Source organism: Mustela erminea, chromosome 1, assembly GCF_009829155.1.
Source record: "Mustela erminea isolate mMusErm1 chromosome 1, mMusErm1.Pri, whole genome shotgun sequence".
NCBI lineage: Eukaryota > Metazoa > Chordata > Mammalia > Carnivora > Mustelidae > Mustela > Mustela erminea.
Window position 1 is genome coordinate 74,838,875 of NC_045614.1, and position 16,432 is coordinate 74,855,306.

Below are 16,432 nucleotides of genomic sequence, written 5' to 3' on the forward strand. Positions count from 1 at the left end.
GACAGAGAGGGGAACAGACTGGAAGAGATTATTTTCCCAAAGACAGAGTGAAAGAACAGTGCTTAACCAAGATTTGAGTTTAGTACTCCCAACTCCTAGTCCAGTGCTCTTTCCATAATTAAGCTGTCTCACTCAGAAAAATGATTTTTAAAAAATGACTACATCTTTAAAAATGACAAAATCATCTGCACTAATATTTGTAAAGAGGAAAACCTGCTACCATAGTGTCATATGAAAGATTGACTTTGATTCTGATGTTTGATCTATACTGATAATGAACAAAATTGTAGTATTCCAGGTTGTATTAGACATTTGCCTCTTAACCATTTGGGGAATTGTCTTTGAATAGATTTTTTAAAAATAAAACAAAACTGTGTTAATGATGCCAAATGGTTGATATAAATCAATGCTGTAATAAACATTTTTATGTACTTTTTTCCCCCTAAAGAAAATAATGGCTCAACAAAAATATCCCAACCTATCAAAAAACATCAAGTACACTAGATTCCTTTTCTTTTTTTCAACATTACCTGTCTACCTATTCAAAACAAAGTTGAAAAGAACTGGATTATGTCAGGTTCTCAATTACTTTTTATTGATTTAAACATTGAAAGTAAATAACAAGCTCTATGTATTAGTCATAGTCAAGGTTGGCCCCTGACTTATGAATGACCCAGGAATGATATATTAGGTAGAGTACATAAGCATGTGGGAAAAGAAAACCAGGCTCAGATGTATTACGTTACAAGTTCTAGATTTGCAAGTGTGTGCATAAAGACCTTTCCATAAATGGGTATTATACCCAGTGTACTGTGTCCTTTGAACAAGAAGTGACTCAAATTTAAATGCAACACAGTGGAAACTTCAATCTGGTCAATGGGAGTAAATGTGCCCCAATACTGAATGTGTATGCACGAGGCACACCGGAACCTGGAAACTTGTTTCAGTCAACAGCACAGGGCCAGTTTTGCTAATAATACCAGTAAAAGCTGCATTGCATCTTATCGAAGAAGTCCAAGAAAACAAAGCAAAACCAATTCTTCAACTCACCGTTCCTGTTGTGCCCAATGAAAGATGATTCATCTGTTGCGTCAGGGGGCCCATCATGTTTGCTGGCTGCATTGACATAGGATGGTCCATTGTCGGCGTAATCACAGCACCCTACAAGCACACACAATGTCCATCTGAAAACAGGTTCCACAAGGGAGGAAACTTTTAAAAACAATAAACACAGTCAACTACCTTAACGTCAAATGTGTTTACTTTTTAATGAAAAGGATAAGTTCAACCATGTATGATTTTTTACATCCACCCATGCCATTTTGTTGTTATCTAAATAGATAGCACTGATAACTTCCTTTTCCTTTGATGTGATTTATCTATGATTTGTCTAAAATGCTTATCATTTATAATGCCAATATTCAATATAGAATGTGTTCCAAGATATCATACAAATCCTCTTTCATTGTTCTAAATATAAACTTCGCTAACTGAAAAACACTAACACTTTGGAAATTATCTAGTTTTTCTCAATATTGATTAAGACTTTTTTGGCTTATGCTTTTATCCATGATTTATATGGGTAATTATTGATTATCTCAATACAATCTACCACCAGAGTAACAATGCTGGTCCAGATGAGTTTCTCGACTGGATCTTTTGAAGGACAGATTAAAATCTAGTACAAATGATATAAAAATCAGACTTTGTATTTTCCATGTTTTTTCCTCCTAATCTTTTGACCTACTTTCTTCCTATTTGTGCTTTTGAAAAAGATAGAATACTGAACTCTGTTAAACGTTGGTTAAATGTAACACTGCTAAAATATTACCAAAAAAAAGTCAAGTTTTTCATCGGATGTTAAGAAAAGCCTACTTCTAGAATATGCTCTTTGATTTATTATAACTGTTGGGAATGCAAGAAATAACATACATTTAAAAAATTTTCTGTTCATATACATAGTTTCACATAGCTAGTGAAGCAAAGGGCAAACGCTTCCTTCCCCCCCCCACCACTTACTCTGCCTTAATTGACTAGCTGAGAGAATGGAACAATTTTTTCTTAATTGAAAAGCTAAGGTTGGACAGCATCTTTGAGATTATTGAAATTTCAATGCTTTATTATAAAGATGACCATACACGTAGAAGCCCATGATATCACAACTCATTTAAATACCCACTGGTAATAAAATGATGATGTATTTGAATGCTATTTTTTTTCTGTAAACACTTTTTTCACTGTTTGACTTTTCTTCCCATATAAGTGAACATTTTAAAGAAATAAAACTAGGACAGATTTATGTAGATGGCAGGATGTCAGCACACAAACCACCCGTAAGCAAATGTTTCTCAGAACGTTTTGCTCAGGATGATCAATTCCTCCTGGTATCATCCAAATCTGACTTCCTGACTGTATCTGTTAAAAAAAGATCAGGCTTTCATTCATCCTTCCTTGTGGGCTCCTCCTCATTAATATGGAGGGAGAACAGAAATTGAGCCAAATATTCGGAAATGTTTTATTTTCAGAGCCAACATTGTTTGCAAGGATATTTGCGGTTTGCTAGACTCAATCAGAAATATATATATGTTATTTTAAAGATCTGTAGTTTATAAATATACATAAATTTTCATTTGTGTTGTTTTAATTTCTTGATGCATCCATGAATTGTCATTCATCAGCAGACTTCTTGAATCAGAGACATGATAAGATAAGCTTTTACTAATTATAATTCAGAGACACATCACTTTCTTTTCTGGCTGCCTGAATTCCGTTAAACAAAACCACATTAACTTTTTCCTTAAGAAAAACAAACAAACCCCCTCCCCCCAAAAAAACCCCAGCTTCTGTGTTTATTTCCGGTGTTCGTTGTGCCATACCAACAGTGAACACTAAAAAACACTGGGTCCTTCTTAAAGCACTTAGGGATAAACTATAGAAAAACCTCAGAGTTAAGATGGAAGTCCTGAAGCACTTTTTTTTTTTTTTTAAACCAAGAAGTTGCACTTTCGCAACATTCTAATCTTTAGCAGGTGCAAGACTTCAATACTGTTTTGAGCTTGAAACTTAGACTACCTTCTTAGAATATTGCCCCTAGAGATTCCAAGACCTAAACTGTCACAATCCTGGAAACCCCCCGGATTGTAATCAACCTGCTCTAGCTACATAAAGGATTGCTCGTCATAAATCAGAGACAAAGACCAAATTCTGTTTGGTAGAAAAACCTTTCTTGTTAGTGCCCTAGAGGTGATCTCATTCTCCAGTGGTGCAAGAGGTAGACTTTAGTCTTTGTTTGGAAGGCAATATGCAAATGAGAAATGTGAGCATATGACAGATGAATCAAAATCCATGCATGATAAGAATAGAAGGATTGAATGCCTGCATTTGGAATTAATTTAGGAAGGATTGTTTGGTCTTTTTACAGAATCCTTTCTCAGAAAGTGTTTGGGGACTCATTTGATTACAGATGACACAGAAGGAGCGTTGCTTCTGTGGATAAACCAGAAACTGACAATCAAAGGGAAGAGTAGGAAGAGGGTTGTCATAATTTGGAATTGCAAATAGCAGCAGTAGGCATAGAGTGGAAAACAATGAACGGAAATATTCCTTTCTGTTCAATAGGCCACTTACTGCAAATAAATGAACAATAAAATGGAAATTCTTGGGGGAGGACAGAGCCACTGTCTCTGCCTCTTCATGTTCAATGAAGAAAGAATTCCCATAAATTATTAAGAACATAAACTCCTTAATAGTTTCAAGGGATGAAAGAAATGTACAATTAGTGAGTAAATGGAAGTTGTAGAAAGGAACCCCCCAGAGAGGCACAACGTCTTGATGATACTTGATGGGGGACAACTTACAGAGTTTGAAGTGCAGGTTAACGACAACAAAGACTGGTGTTTGTCAGCCACTTTGCTCATCAAAGATTACATACAGAGTCTTCTCCGTGTTGTGTAGGACGTTATTTAAAAACAAAACAAAATGAAAAACACAGAGGAAGAGAGAAAAGAAGGAAAAAAGAACAAAAAAGGAAAAGAAAAAACTGGTTCTTAAGGCAAAACTAGTGCCCCGCAAGCATAACTGTGCCTAATTAAATATACTGTCACATCCATTCCTATCCAATGCATTTAAGCCATAGATTGAAGAGTGTTTTGTGACAGATGTTGCCAACACATTAAGGGTAATTTCATTTACTCCAAATGTATAGAATGTGCTGTCTAACAGAGTTCACTTGGCAAATGGCAAAGCAAGAGGAAACAGATTTTTCATTTTAGCATCTCCGGATGTCTGGGTTTGTTCAATGTTTAAGCTGCAGAGAAAAATACTGTAACATGCTATAATCCCACTGAAAAGCACAATGACCAAACAGCTGATGGGAATGTCTGGTCTATTTTAGCCACTGCCTCTGCAAAAACAAAGCTGTTCACACTCAAGAGATGTGGGGTGGATCTGGTCGCCCTAGTTCTGAAATAAACAATTTCAACAGTAATTTGGACAAAGTTTCCAAAGATCATTGATGTAAACATATCTGAACCGAGGCCATAAAAGCATCTGTGTTGTTAACCTCCTGCCAGTATTTTAAAGAAATTTTAAGTCTTGGAGAGTTTATCAGTATTTTAATTTCCCAACAACAGGATCACTGGCAAATTCAGGGAAAACATGTTGAAGTTCTCTACTATTAAGAGCACGCATCGTGGGCTGAAAACCTGTATGAAGGCCAGGAGTTGGACCACCATGAGAAGAACTGCCTGTATGAATATTCCTGTGAGTGTGTGTGTTCTAGACCAGTGTTTCCTTAAGTACCACCTGCCAACCAGCAGCAATAACAGACCAAGAACTGGAATTAGCATCCCTGAGCTTTGGGTCTTGAAATCTGTGTTTCCACAAGTTCTGCAGGTAATTCTGGTGTCCTCTGAAGTATGAGAGGGGTGCTCCTGCCTATAAACTGCTGTTGTATAGTCCAGTGGCACAGATACAGTGTCTTAGATACAAACACTTGGTTTTATTTTATTTATACTGTGTCTCAATTATTTGTTTTAAACCAGGTGATACAACATGATTAGAGCAAAAATCATATTTTATCTTGTTTAAAAATGCAAAAAGGTCAAGCCTGCATTTTTGATCAGCTGAAATGGGGTGATTATCTGAATAATTCAGGCCTAAGGCTGATGACCTGCCATGCTTCCATTTGACCAGTGTGGCTTATGCTCTATTATATTTGAGAATCTCTCATATTTGGAACCTTAGTAAGCCTTCAATTTGAAATCATAAGAATCTAAAAGGTAAGGAAATTATTTGGATAATGTAAGTGAAAGAAAAAAAAAAAAGAAAGATCACTCTCTTTTTTCCTTTTCTCATGTCTAGACACCTCAGGTGAAAATGTTTGTTGCCCCTACTATACTCTTTTCCTGCAGTGACTTACACAAAACTACAGGACTTTTTCATAGTAATCATTCAACATGACTTAAAAAAAAAAAAACAAAAAACACGGTTTAAGATCATTTATCTTCATTTTCATCTGTATGTTTTCTGCTTCTCTGTTAGTTTTTAATATTTCTAGAATAAATGTCTCATTGAGTTGTGTACACCAGACTATTTTTAGCACATCTCAAGCAGGGTGCAGAGAATGATAGGAGCTCACAAGGAAGCTACTTAGGGTCAATGATTTACCCATAGCAAAAATGATTTTGTAATGGAAATGACATAAAGATGTTTTGTTTAACTGGGAAAAGTGCTACTCAAACACATTGTCCTGCAATGTTAGTGTGCAACATTCCTGTAGTATATGTAGAGATGTCTAGTTTTTTTCATTTGTTGATGTTGGCATGTTTTTTATTGTTGTTTCTCTTTCTTTCTTTCTTTCTTTCTTTTTTTTTTTTTTTTTTTTTTTTTTGAAGGCAGCTGCTTTGCATGGTTTAAGAAAGGCTGCCATGGGGACTGAACAAAAGAGAACTAAAGAGGCCTTCAACCTTCAATATACTCATTAATCCTCAACTGTCTTGATAAATTTTCAACCAACTTAGAGGAGGCAGTCTGGCTTTTGAAACAACTATGCTTGAAACCCAGAAAGCTATGGCAGAGCTGGTAGATAAGACTTAACTGTGAAAGCATTTGCAGATAACCTCTGACAAACATTGGAGGGAGGGAAGGAGGATGAATAACCATGGTTAAGCAAGAAAACCACTGCCCCAGGGCCCCATTTTAGCACTGAATCCCTTCCTTTTCATAATAATTCTCTTTCAAGATTTTCCATCCATGAGGGCAAGGGTCATGTTGACATACCATTTATAAACTCTATAAATAGGAATTGCATATAGAAAGTACTCAAAACAGTTCTTGTGAATTAATTTTAGATATCAGCACCACTAATTAATTATTCAGTTGAATTAAAAATGGCTAACATTTTAAAAAAGATTTTAAATGGCTAACATTTACTATGATTTTTTAAATTTAGATTGTTAATACTAAAGGGCCTACAGCCTGTCGGCTGGTTCATCGCTATCTTCATGCTCTCTACAGTATAAGGCATATAATACATGCTTCATAAATATTGGTTAGAAGAATGAAAAAAGAGCGAAACTCTAAATCAAAAGGTACTTAGAAACCTACCTTGAGATTTCTAGTCAAAATGGAGCAATCCGAAGATTCTGAGAAAACTTGTTCTCACAAGGGGTGGCTCAGTTGTGTTTTTAAAATTTTTTTTCCCCTTGTGGAAATGATATTTTTAAAACATTTAAATTCAATTAATTAACATATAGTGTATTATTAGTTTCAAAGGTAGAGTTCAGTGATTCGTCAGTCTTATACAACACTCAGTGCTCATTACATCACATGCCCTCTTTAATGTCCATCACTCAGTTATTCCAACCCCCCACCTCTCTTCCCTCCAGCAACTGTCAACTTATTTTCTATGATTAAGAGTCTCTTATGGTTTGTCTCCTTCTCTGATTTGTTTTATTTTTAATTCCTTCCCCTATGATCCTCTGTTTTGTTTCTTAAAATCCACATATAAGTGAAATTACATGATAACTGTCTTTCTTTGATTGACTTATTTACTTAGCATAATACCTTCATCTCTATCGTTGCAAATGGCAATATTTCATTTTTTGGTAGCTGCATACTATTCATATATATATATATATATATCACATCTTCTTTATCCATTCATCTGTTGATGGACATCTGGGCTCTTTCCATAGTTTGGCTAATGTGGACATTGCTGCTATAAACATTGGGATGCAGGTGGGGTGGCTCATTTTTGTTGTTTTTTTTTAAGATTTTATTTATTTATTTGACAGAAATCACAAGTAGGCAGACAGGCAAGTAGAGAGACAGAGAGAGGGAAGCAGGATCCCTGCTGAGCAGAGAGTCCGATGTGGGGCTTGATCCCAGACCTGAGCCGAAGGCAGAAGTTTTAACCCACTGAGCCAACCAGGTGCCCCATATAATGTATTATGGGGTGGCTCAGTTTCAAAATCATGTTTTGCCTCACAGATATGTGCATGTGTTAATGTCATCGACCACCATATCTTTAAAGATGAGATCTGAAATTCACCTGAAGTAGTTTTTACTAATGCCACCATAGCATATTTATGGTACTTATTAAAATAAAAAGTATTTGCATATGGGAATATGTCAGTGGTTCTCAACCAAGGGCAACTTTGAATTGTCTGGGACATTTGGCAATGTCCAGAGATAGTTTTGGCTGTCACCTTGGGGAAGGGGTGCTACTGATACTTAGTGGGTAAAGAGGTCATTGACCTTACAGAACCTCCTACAACACACAGGACAGCTCCCCACATCAAAGAATTATTCAGACAAAAACATCATTAGTGTTGATGTTCAGAAACCCTGGTATGTATGTGTGTCTATAAATAAATGCAATTTATACAAAATGAGAAGTTTTAAAACTATAATAATTAGAAAATGACAGAATGTTTATCCATACTTTGCTTTCTATAAGTAACAGCAAATTTTAGATTTTATGCTGAGACTTTTTTCATGATATAAACCTATTTCCTTAAGTCAATCAGAAAAAGACAATTATCATATGATCTCCCTGAAAGAGGAAGTTGAGAGGCAACATGGGGGGTTTAGGGGGTAGGAAAGGAATAAACGAAACAAGATAGGATCAGGAGGGAGACAAACCATAAGAGACTCTTAATCTCATCAAACAAACTGAGGGTTGTTGGGGTTTGGGACGTAGGAAGAGGGTAGAGGGGTTATGGACATTGGGGAAGGTATGCGCTATGATGAGTGCTGTGAAGTGTGTAAACCTGGCGATTCACAGACCTGTACCCCTGGGGCTAATAATACATTATATGTTAATAAAGAAATTTAAAAATAAAATAAACCTATTTCTTAGAGATCAGATATCTAAGTCAATTGCCTGAATCTTATAAATTACCAATAGAAGGAGGCAAGACTATTATTACCTGACTTTCAATGGCTGCATGATTATTTTTGAGTTCAAATTTATGTTGTTATTTACTTTGGAAATATGGCTAACAAGAGCTGAATTTCTCTTCCCTACATTAGACAGATTCAGTTCAACTGGCATATTATTTGGACTGCTACCTAGAAATGTGTAGCTATGGACTGAGGGTATGATGTTTGGAAGTAGGGTATTTGACATTGGTCTATGGTCAATTTAAAAGAGTTGTGTACACAGTTTTCCTAATGGGAGAATGTCTGTTAGTTGTAAAAATAGAGGGTATTTTTTTTCCTGGTACTCTTAAATATTCTTAATATTGTGTTGCTTTTTGATTCAGTTACCCTTAATTGGAAGTGTTTTTTTAAAAATATGTAGTATTAAAAGACACCAAAAACCAAATTAGTTTTAACAATTGAGTCTCCTTAAAAGAATCCTAATTATATACCATGCCTATTCAACTGTGAATAGTGGTTTCAATTATTGGTTAAGTACCTATTTATACAATAGTGTCATTCCGAATGAATATATAAATATGACACACTGAAGTATTTCTTACCAAAGCAGGTATATAGATAATTAGAATTCTCAACAACGCTTTATTGAATCTTTTAGAATTTTGTGCTTAAAACTAAAGAATTTGCTCAGTAGTGACTTTTGATGTTTTCAACAAGCTTCTTTGGAATTCTAATAGAGCAAGATGGCTTTTAAATATGCTACATTATTGAGAGAAAGTTGAAAATTTGAAGACTTTGGGCTCCCATGTCAAGTGGTTTTGTTAGCTGAATGTGAAATAGAACAACTAGTTCTTTAATTATTGAAGATTTGCACCTGGTTAAAATTATAAAAGGAATTTCATAATGCAGATGGGTTATCAAATTCTTTTTCTTTCAGATGCCTTCTTAAAGAGAGCACAGTAGGGATGCTTGGGTGGCTCAGTTGGTTAAGCAGCTGCCTTGGGCTCAGGTCATGATCGCAGCGTCCTGGGATCGAATCCCGCATTGGGCTCCTTGCTCGGCAGAGAGCCTGCTTCTCCCTCTGCCTCTGCCTGCCACTCTGCCTGCCTGTGCTTGCTCTCTCTCTCTCTGACAAATAAATAAACAAAATCTTAAAAAAATAAAAAATAAAAAATTAATTAATTAATTAATTTAAAAAAGAGAGAGAGAGAGAGAGCGCACAGTTGCTGAGCCAGTGGAAACATTGAGTGCATCGAAGGATCCCAGGTCTTCTTCAGTGAGATTCTTTTGGTTTCAGCAGCAAAGTTGAATTGACATTCATCAACCTTCCATTCCAGCCACGCAAATAATAGGGGGCTTTCAGCTACGGGGCGTCTACCACACACAAACATGTGTGCCACACAATTCCGTCTGATGTGGAATAGATGATATGACAGAATCACACTATCTGTGAGGAAAAACAAATGGCACAACCTAAGTCTTTTGTCTTCACTATACAGGGCCTTCTGGGGTATATGCCTTCCAAAATCAGTTTAAAGGGATTTGAGAAGGGGAACCTGGGTGACACAGTTGGTTAAGTGGCTGACTCTTGGTTTCAGCTCAGGGGGTGATTTCAGGGTTGTGAGATCGAGTCCCACGTTGGGCTCTGTGCTCAGTAGAGTCTGCTTAAAACTCTCTCTCTCTGCCCCTACCGCATATCCTCTCTGTCTCTCTCAAAATAGAGAAATAAATAAATAAGAGATTTGAGAAACAAACAAAAAGATTAAAGAACACGAAGCTATCATATTTACCAGTGAATGAGTTAATCATAATGTATGTCATCATCATTGTTACTTTTTAAGATATAAGAAACCCCCAATATCTACTCACCCAATAAATTACATAACAGAAAATTGTATTAGAGATACAGAGAACAATTCTTAACCTTCTTCCTATTTTAACAATGATAACCAAAAATACATGCATATCCCTTTAAAGATGAGAAGAAGTAATTTTCCTTATTTTTTGTTCCACAGGGTCTGTAGGGGAAATCATGTTAAACTACCTTTCCTACCAAAGTACAGCCTACATCACATTTTCATACCTGAGTTAGCATCTTGAAAAATATTATTTCATGTTAGAAATGTCACATGTTTAAGACATTGGTATCTTTAAGGCAATAGCTGTTGTAAGTTAATGGGTAAGAGGCGTGAAAGGGTAAATAGACAATTCAGTGATGACATGATCCCAGTGTCCTGGGATCGAGTCCCACATCGGGCTCCTTGCTCCGCAGGGAGCCTGCTTCTCCCTCTGCCTCTGCCTGCCATTCTGTCTGCCGGTGCTCGCTCTCTCCCCCTCTCTCTCTCTGATAAATAAATAAAATCTTACAAAAAAAAAAAAAAAACCTTAAAAAAAATATTTTCCATTCCTCCTTGTGAAGGGGATAATGTGGAAACAGACCAGTGGGCACATTCTCATGAGTGACCCTTCTGTACAGCCATCAGGAATGAATAGTAGGGTCATGCATGATAATGTGCCTGCTGCTCTGTTTCCACATTATCTCAGCCCAAAAGAAGGCTTATATAGGTAGGTCCAAGATGACATTTTAGTCGTATTATGCACTCTCTTTAAAGATCCCAGGGCTTCCAGTCTCCATTTCCTGTGTAATTCGCCAAGACGCTCCACATGAAACCTCTCCTCCTACCACACTGAACTACTCATCCTTGCTGTTTCTGCCAGGAGTTCTGCGTACTGACAGCAGGTTAGTAGGTGTACTCTAAGGTTTTTGTCAAGTGCTACATTCTATAGAACATCTCCTACGTCTGACCCAGGTTGTGGGTCATTCGTTCCTCTCTTCTCTCAATATTTGGCACATGCCTTGATCATGATCATACTTCTCCTCTGGATTCTTTTCATTGTGCTATTTATGATACTTTATTAATTTTCCAATGTGCCAAAGTCTAGCGCAGTGTATATCATGAAACAGGTTGTAATGGTACCAAATGACCAAAAGAATGAATGGTGCTTGCTTATCAGCCAGGGCTCCCATGACTTTGAAGGGATGCAAATACAGTAACAGCTACTCTGTGCTCAGACTGGGTTAGAGGATTTAGTCAAAATAATGGAAGTACTCTCTTGACCGGACAGGGGGATGGTCTTAAAAATCCATCCACCCAATTACTCGCTTTCCTTCAAAGTGTCCCTGTCTGATCACTGCCAGCTAGATGTTCCTGTCTTTGAGTATGAGAATTCCCAGGTTCTAAGAACCACACGCTACCCAGGGAATTTTAATGTTGGAGTTCACTACATGATTTCCATCCTATGGAATAATTCTAGGTACCTGATTCAATGTTGCAAAGTTCCTTTTATGTATTCAGCCAATGCACAGAGTCACAAATGCAGGGTAAACTTTTTCATTAGGGCTTTCCTGTGCCACAAACTGTTTTAATAGCCATATGTCTGCCCAAGATCTTTGTCAGACCTTGTCACGTGATAAGAGAAAAAATTCTTTATTCACTTGTACACCAATCACTTTGTATACCTCCAAGTAGGTTTTCAACATGCAGAGAGTTTAAAGTGCACATCAGAAGCAGTATACCAGGCCAGTGTTCTTCCAAACGATAAAGCAAATAGGGTTCCCAGCAGATGTCTGAATATTTATGGGCAGGATCTTTAGTCTGGTAAAATGTTTATCTTGCTTTAACTAGCACTCAGGACTGTGAGCTGTCATAAAGCTTCTCATTAAAATTTTCCCTTACTGACAAATAGGCCAAAAACCACCCCCACCCCCCAAAAAAAGCTGATTACAAATAATTTTCAAGGTCTCGTAGGATTCTATTGGTAAGTGGGCCCGGGAAATCATTTCTCAAACCACAGGAGTGATCAAGAGGAAAAGCTGTCTGTTATCCTACTTATGGCCATTGTTTATAGTGCAAATTGTCTAAAAATGTCACAAGGTACCTTGATTCTGGCTGTTACTAGGAGAATAGCTATTCCTTGTCCTGCAATTTGCTACAAAATATACTTTATTTTGTGGTCCCTCAGAGGACATTTCTGGGCCATTTGTTTTCTCCTTTAAGACATTTTCAGAAATTTGCCTGGTTAGAACTGGCATCAGAACCAGACCTAAGGATATGGGTATAAAGTCACAACCCTGTTAAGAAACTAATTGACTCCCTTTAAAGTACACTTGCTATTACTACTATCGTCACTGGTGTGTCTCACACCCAGTATATCTCCTAGGTTTTGTAACATAGTGCTGAGATAATATATGTCCTCCTGGAATGGCCATATCCTAAGGTAAAAATTCTCGTATTAGCATCCAACCGAGATATAGTCTAAGGCCTGCAGGATGTTAGCGAATATACATAAAAGTTGTCCAGTAGATGAGGTGAAAGACAGCTTTGTTTGTATTCTTCAGCGTCCTATTTCTTCTAGAATCGGTGCCAGAAGCGTAGTCACATCTTTCATTCCGCTTAGATTTCATGGCCCCTTCTCCTAAACAGTCATACCATATTAGTAATTTTGGACTTTTCTGCTGGATGACTTCGGCTAATTAAGAGCACCTGCAAAATACTGGTCTTAAAACTTCTAGTACCTTTTTCCTCAAAGTGTAATCTGAGGCCAGACAGAATAATCTGAGACTTTGATGCAGACTCTCAGGTCTGGCCTCAGCCCCACTGAATCTGCGTCAGCTTTTCACTGAGATCCCCAGGTGAGTCACAGTCATGGGCAAGTTTGAGAAGCTCTGCTCTGTTTTTTTTACTTCTGTCATGCCCATTAGAGTAAATTGTCTACTGCAATTCTTCTGAGGAGACTCTTGGTTTGTTTCTTAATCATTTCATTAAATCCTTTTTTCAGTTTCTCCTTGAGGGTCAAGTAGCTTCAAATAATCTTAGCAACATTAATATGTCTCCTTGTTCTAACCACAAACAGCCGGTAATATTTAGTTCAGTTCTTCAATAGTCTCCATAGGGCTTCTCTTTTTATCCATAAAAACTCTTGTATATAAAAAAAAAAATTTCATTTCCTATGACATATTTTCATGGCAACCCTCAAATTGAAACCTCCATTCTTTCCAAATAATATCTTCTGCTTAACCAATGAGTTTGGAATGGCTATTACAGTCAATTGTTAAAAGAGAGGCTACACGCCTTATGTAGTCAACATCTAAATATTTTAGTTAATTCAGTATATATATCATAAATTTAAGGTGTCAATCAGGAGTTAGATGTAAAATTCCAAAATATTGTTACTTGCCAGGCGCTGATGGAATTGACAAAAAAAAAAAAATGCGGGTTAGTTTAAAATCAAAGTTTCTCAAACTAGTTAAAAATTCAAGTTTTTAAGCACTCTTTGTTGCCTTGCACTTTTCTTACATTCCTGAACATGATTTCCAACAGCTCACTGAATCTAGAATCTCAGACATCTCAAAACAACCATGTCCCCTTCTGAATATTTTCTCTTTTTGTAGAAATCTTCTTTCTCCTATTTGAGTCTTGAAATAATAGAGAAAATTCCAGGTCCTCCTTTTCTTTGCATCTCTCACTGTGCATAACAAACCAGTAGTCAAGTCTTGTCTCTGCTACGTCATAAATGTCTCCAAGTTCTCTGTTCCTTCCTTTCAAGCTCTCACTGACTGGGTTGAAAGCTTCAACCATGTTTCATTAAGATTAATCCAATGACTTCCCCGCTGTACCTCCCTCACTCATGGCATGTTGTAGACTTTTTTTTTTTTTTAAGATTTTATTTATCCATCTGATAGAGAAATAGAGAGAGAGCATAAGTAGGCAGAGAAGCAGACAAAGGGAGAGGGAGAAGCAGGTTCTCTGCTGAGCAGGAAGCCCAATGCGGTACTCGATCCCAGGACCCTGGGATCATGACGTGAGCCTAAGTCAGATGCTTAAATGACTGAGCGACCCAGGCGCCCCTGTAGACATTTATTTTTTAACACTCTCTGCACATGTTCTTAGCTCCCCACAAAGTGAATCTGCTATTTGAACCTAGAATTTGGGAAAACAAAAACAAAAAAACACACTTTATTTCTCAGACTCCCTTTCTGTGATATAGACAGATGTGACTTTTGCTCATGAGAAGCATCTTTGAAGGACTTCGATTTGTAAGACAGTCTGGAATGCGACAGGAACAGAGGGCGTATGGCACCCGAGTAGCAAGACTCCATGGTTCATAGGAATATTGGCCGTTTCTTCACTACAGCAGAGCAGTGTGTTCTGGGGGTTAACAGAGGTTGCAGCACCCCCTTTGGTCGTAGAACAAGAGATCTAGATGTTTATTGTCTGCCAATATTCAGCATGTATTTGCTATCAGATTAATCTATTGTCGATTTCTCTTTCGACAGCAATTTCAGGAGATAAAAATGTATGGTAATTTCACTGTTTTAAATTTATTTTTACAGCCCGATGGGGTGAGAAACTAATATCATTCTATTGAAAATAGTACACTAAGATGATTTTTATTATTTTCTTCTGCTCCTTGAAGGGAAACAAAGAGGACTTTACGTCTACTAAGTGGTATTCAAATTTTGAGGTGTTTGTCATCCTGTGGCCTTAATGATATACCATCTTTACGTCTGCTTTCAAAACTTCTGTAAAAAAGAATGTGGGGCTGCAAATGCATTGAAGTAAACTTGGCGCAAAATGTTTTTCCTGAACTTTCAGTGACCAGCTGAAATTATCCTATTGTATTCAAAGTTATTCAAGAGAAAAATATTCAGAACCAGTTTCTTCTCTTAGTTTGTCCTCCCACTTTTCCTCCTAGCGCCCCCTTCCCCTTCTCATTGACTATACGTGCATTAGGTGGAGAAATGAATGTTCAGCAAAATCAGCCGATTTGACTAGCATCAGAGGTTTTCAACATATACTTTTTGCTCTATTTCACGCAAGAACAAGCCTGAAGCCATCTGCCTGCCAACAACGATGTCCTTCATTCCCACTGTGGAGACAGCACCCCCACTTCATCATTCAAAGACAATCTTCAAAGGGACATTGTTTTTGCTTATTCCTGTTGTGACAGATGTTTTACATCATCTACCTCCACATGCGAGCTCATCTGTAAAGGACTGCCCACTCTCTGCAGCCAGCTGTGGAAATAGCTCCAGTGTCATCTGTGGCAACACTCATTCCATTCTCCTGACCTCACCAGAGACCACATCCAAGAGCAGGGAAAACAAACAACCCTGATAACTTCCTTGCAAACATTTCCAGGGCAAATCGTTTCAGACAAGCGTTCTTTAGGAAGTATGTAACAAAAGAGAGGCAAGCTTATTTGAAACACTCAAATGTCACCAAACTGGCCAATTGGGGTAATCCCGGGATTAAGGAATCATGAAGCAATAGCATCTGTGGGCATGATTCAGCTGAAAACATCTGGTTAGCTCAGAACCACTTCAATTAGCTGGAGTACGTGTTTGTCAATCACTTCGCTTCTTTGGATTGTATGAAGTTCCCACGAGGAAATGTTTACATCGCCAACTCATCCAACTTCTTTGAAAGGTTGTGAAGAGACTCTAACACATTTCTTAAATGCAGAGACAATTAACTTGAACTGCTCTGTGGCGAAATTATACCCTGATATTAGAACATATTTTAGGAACAGAAACCAAGAAGTCTATCTTCGTTTGCTTGAAACTAAAGAAGTGAAACTTTAGTACGAAGAATTACAACACTCTGATATTGAGGAGGTGTCTGCCGTGGGAGAGCCTTTGTAACTTCCTAAGAGATGTTTGGTGTGTTTCCAGTTTAAGATAAAGAACATGCATCAACTCATCCATGCACTAGTACGTACTAAGCACCTATTGCGTTTTGCCCTGAAAGAACTTTGAGTTCAATAGCTGAATAACTTGAATGAGATATATTTTATAAAAATTGGGTTTCAAAAACAGAATGTGGACAAAGTGATCAACGGCATTAAAATTTTCCACAGCAGTAAACATCGTTGGTGATGCCACGCCAATTTCTGGTTTCATTTAGTGTAAAATGTTGGCTGGCAGACTGCTAACACTCAACTCCCGGAGTCCTAGGTGGGCCCCTGACTTGTAATAAGTGAAGGC

At 37.4% G+C, this 16,432-nt stretch overlaps 1 protein-coding gene across 13 annotated transcripts in view; it reads right to left on the reverse strand.

Moving 5' to 3' along the window:
- The window catches only part of RBMS3 (RNA binding motif single stranded interacting protein 3), a 712,557-nt gene that overhangs the window by 64,238 nt on the left and 631,887 nt on the right, over window positions 1-16,432 (reverse strand). For all 13 annotated transcript variants that reach the window (XM_032359702.1, XM_032359695.1, XM_032359728.1 and 10 more), the window contains one exon: window positions 1,051-1,161. In XM_032359702.1, the coding sequence (XP_032215593.1) occupies window positions 1,051-1,161 (111 nt within the window). The remainder of the gene's footprint in view (window positions 1-1,050; window positions 1,162-16,432) is intronic.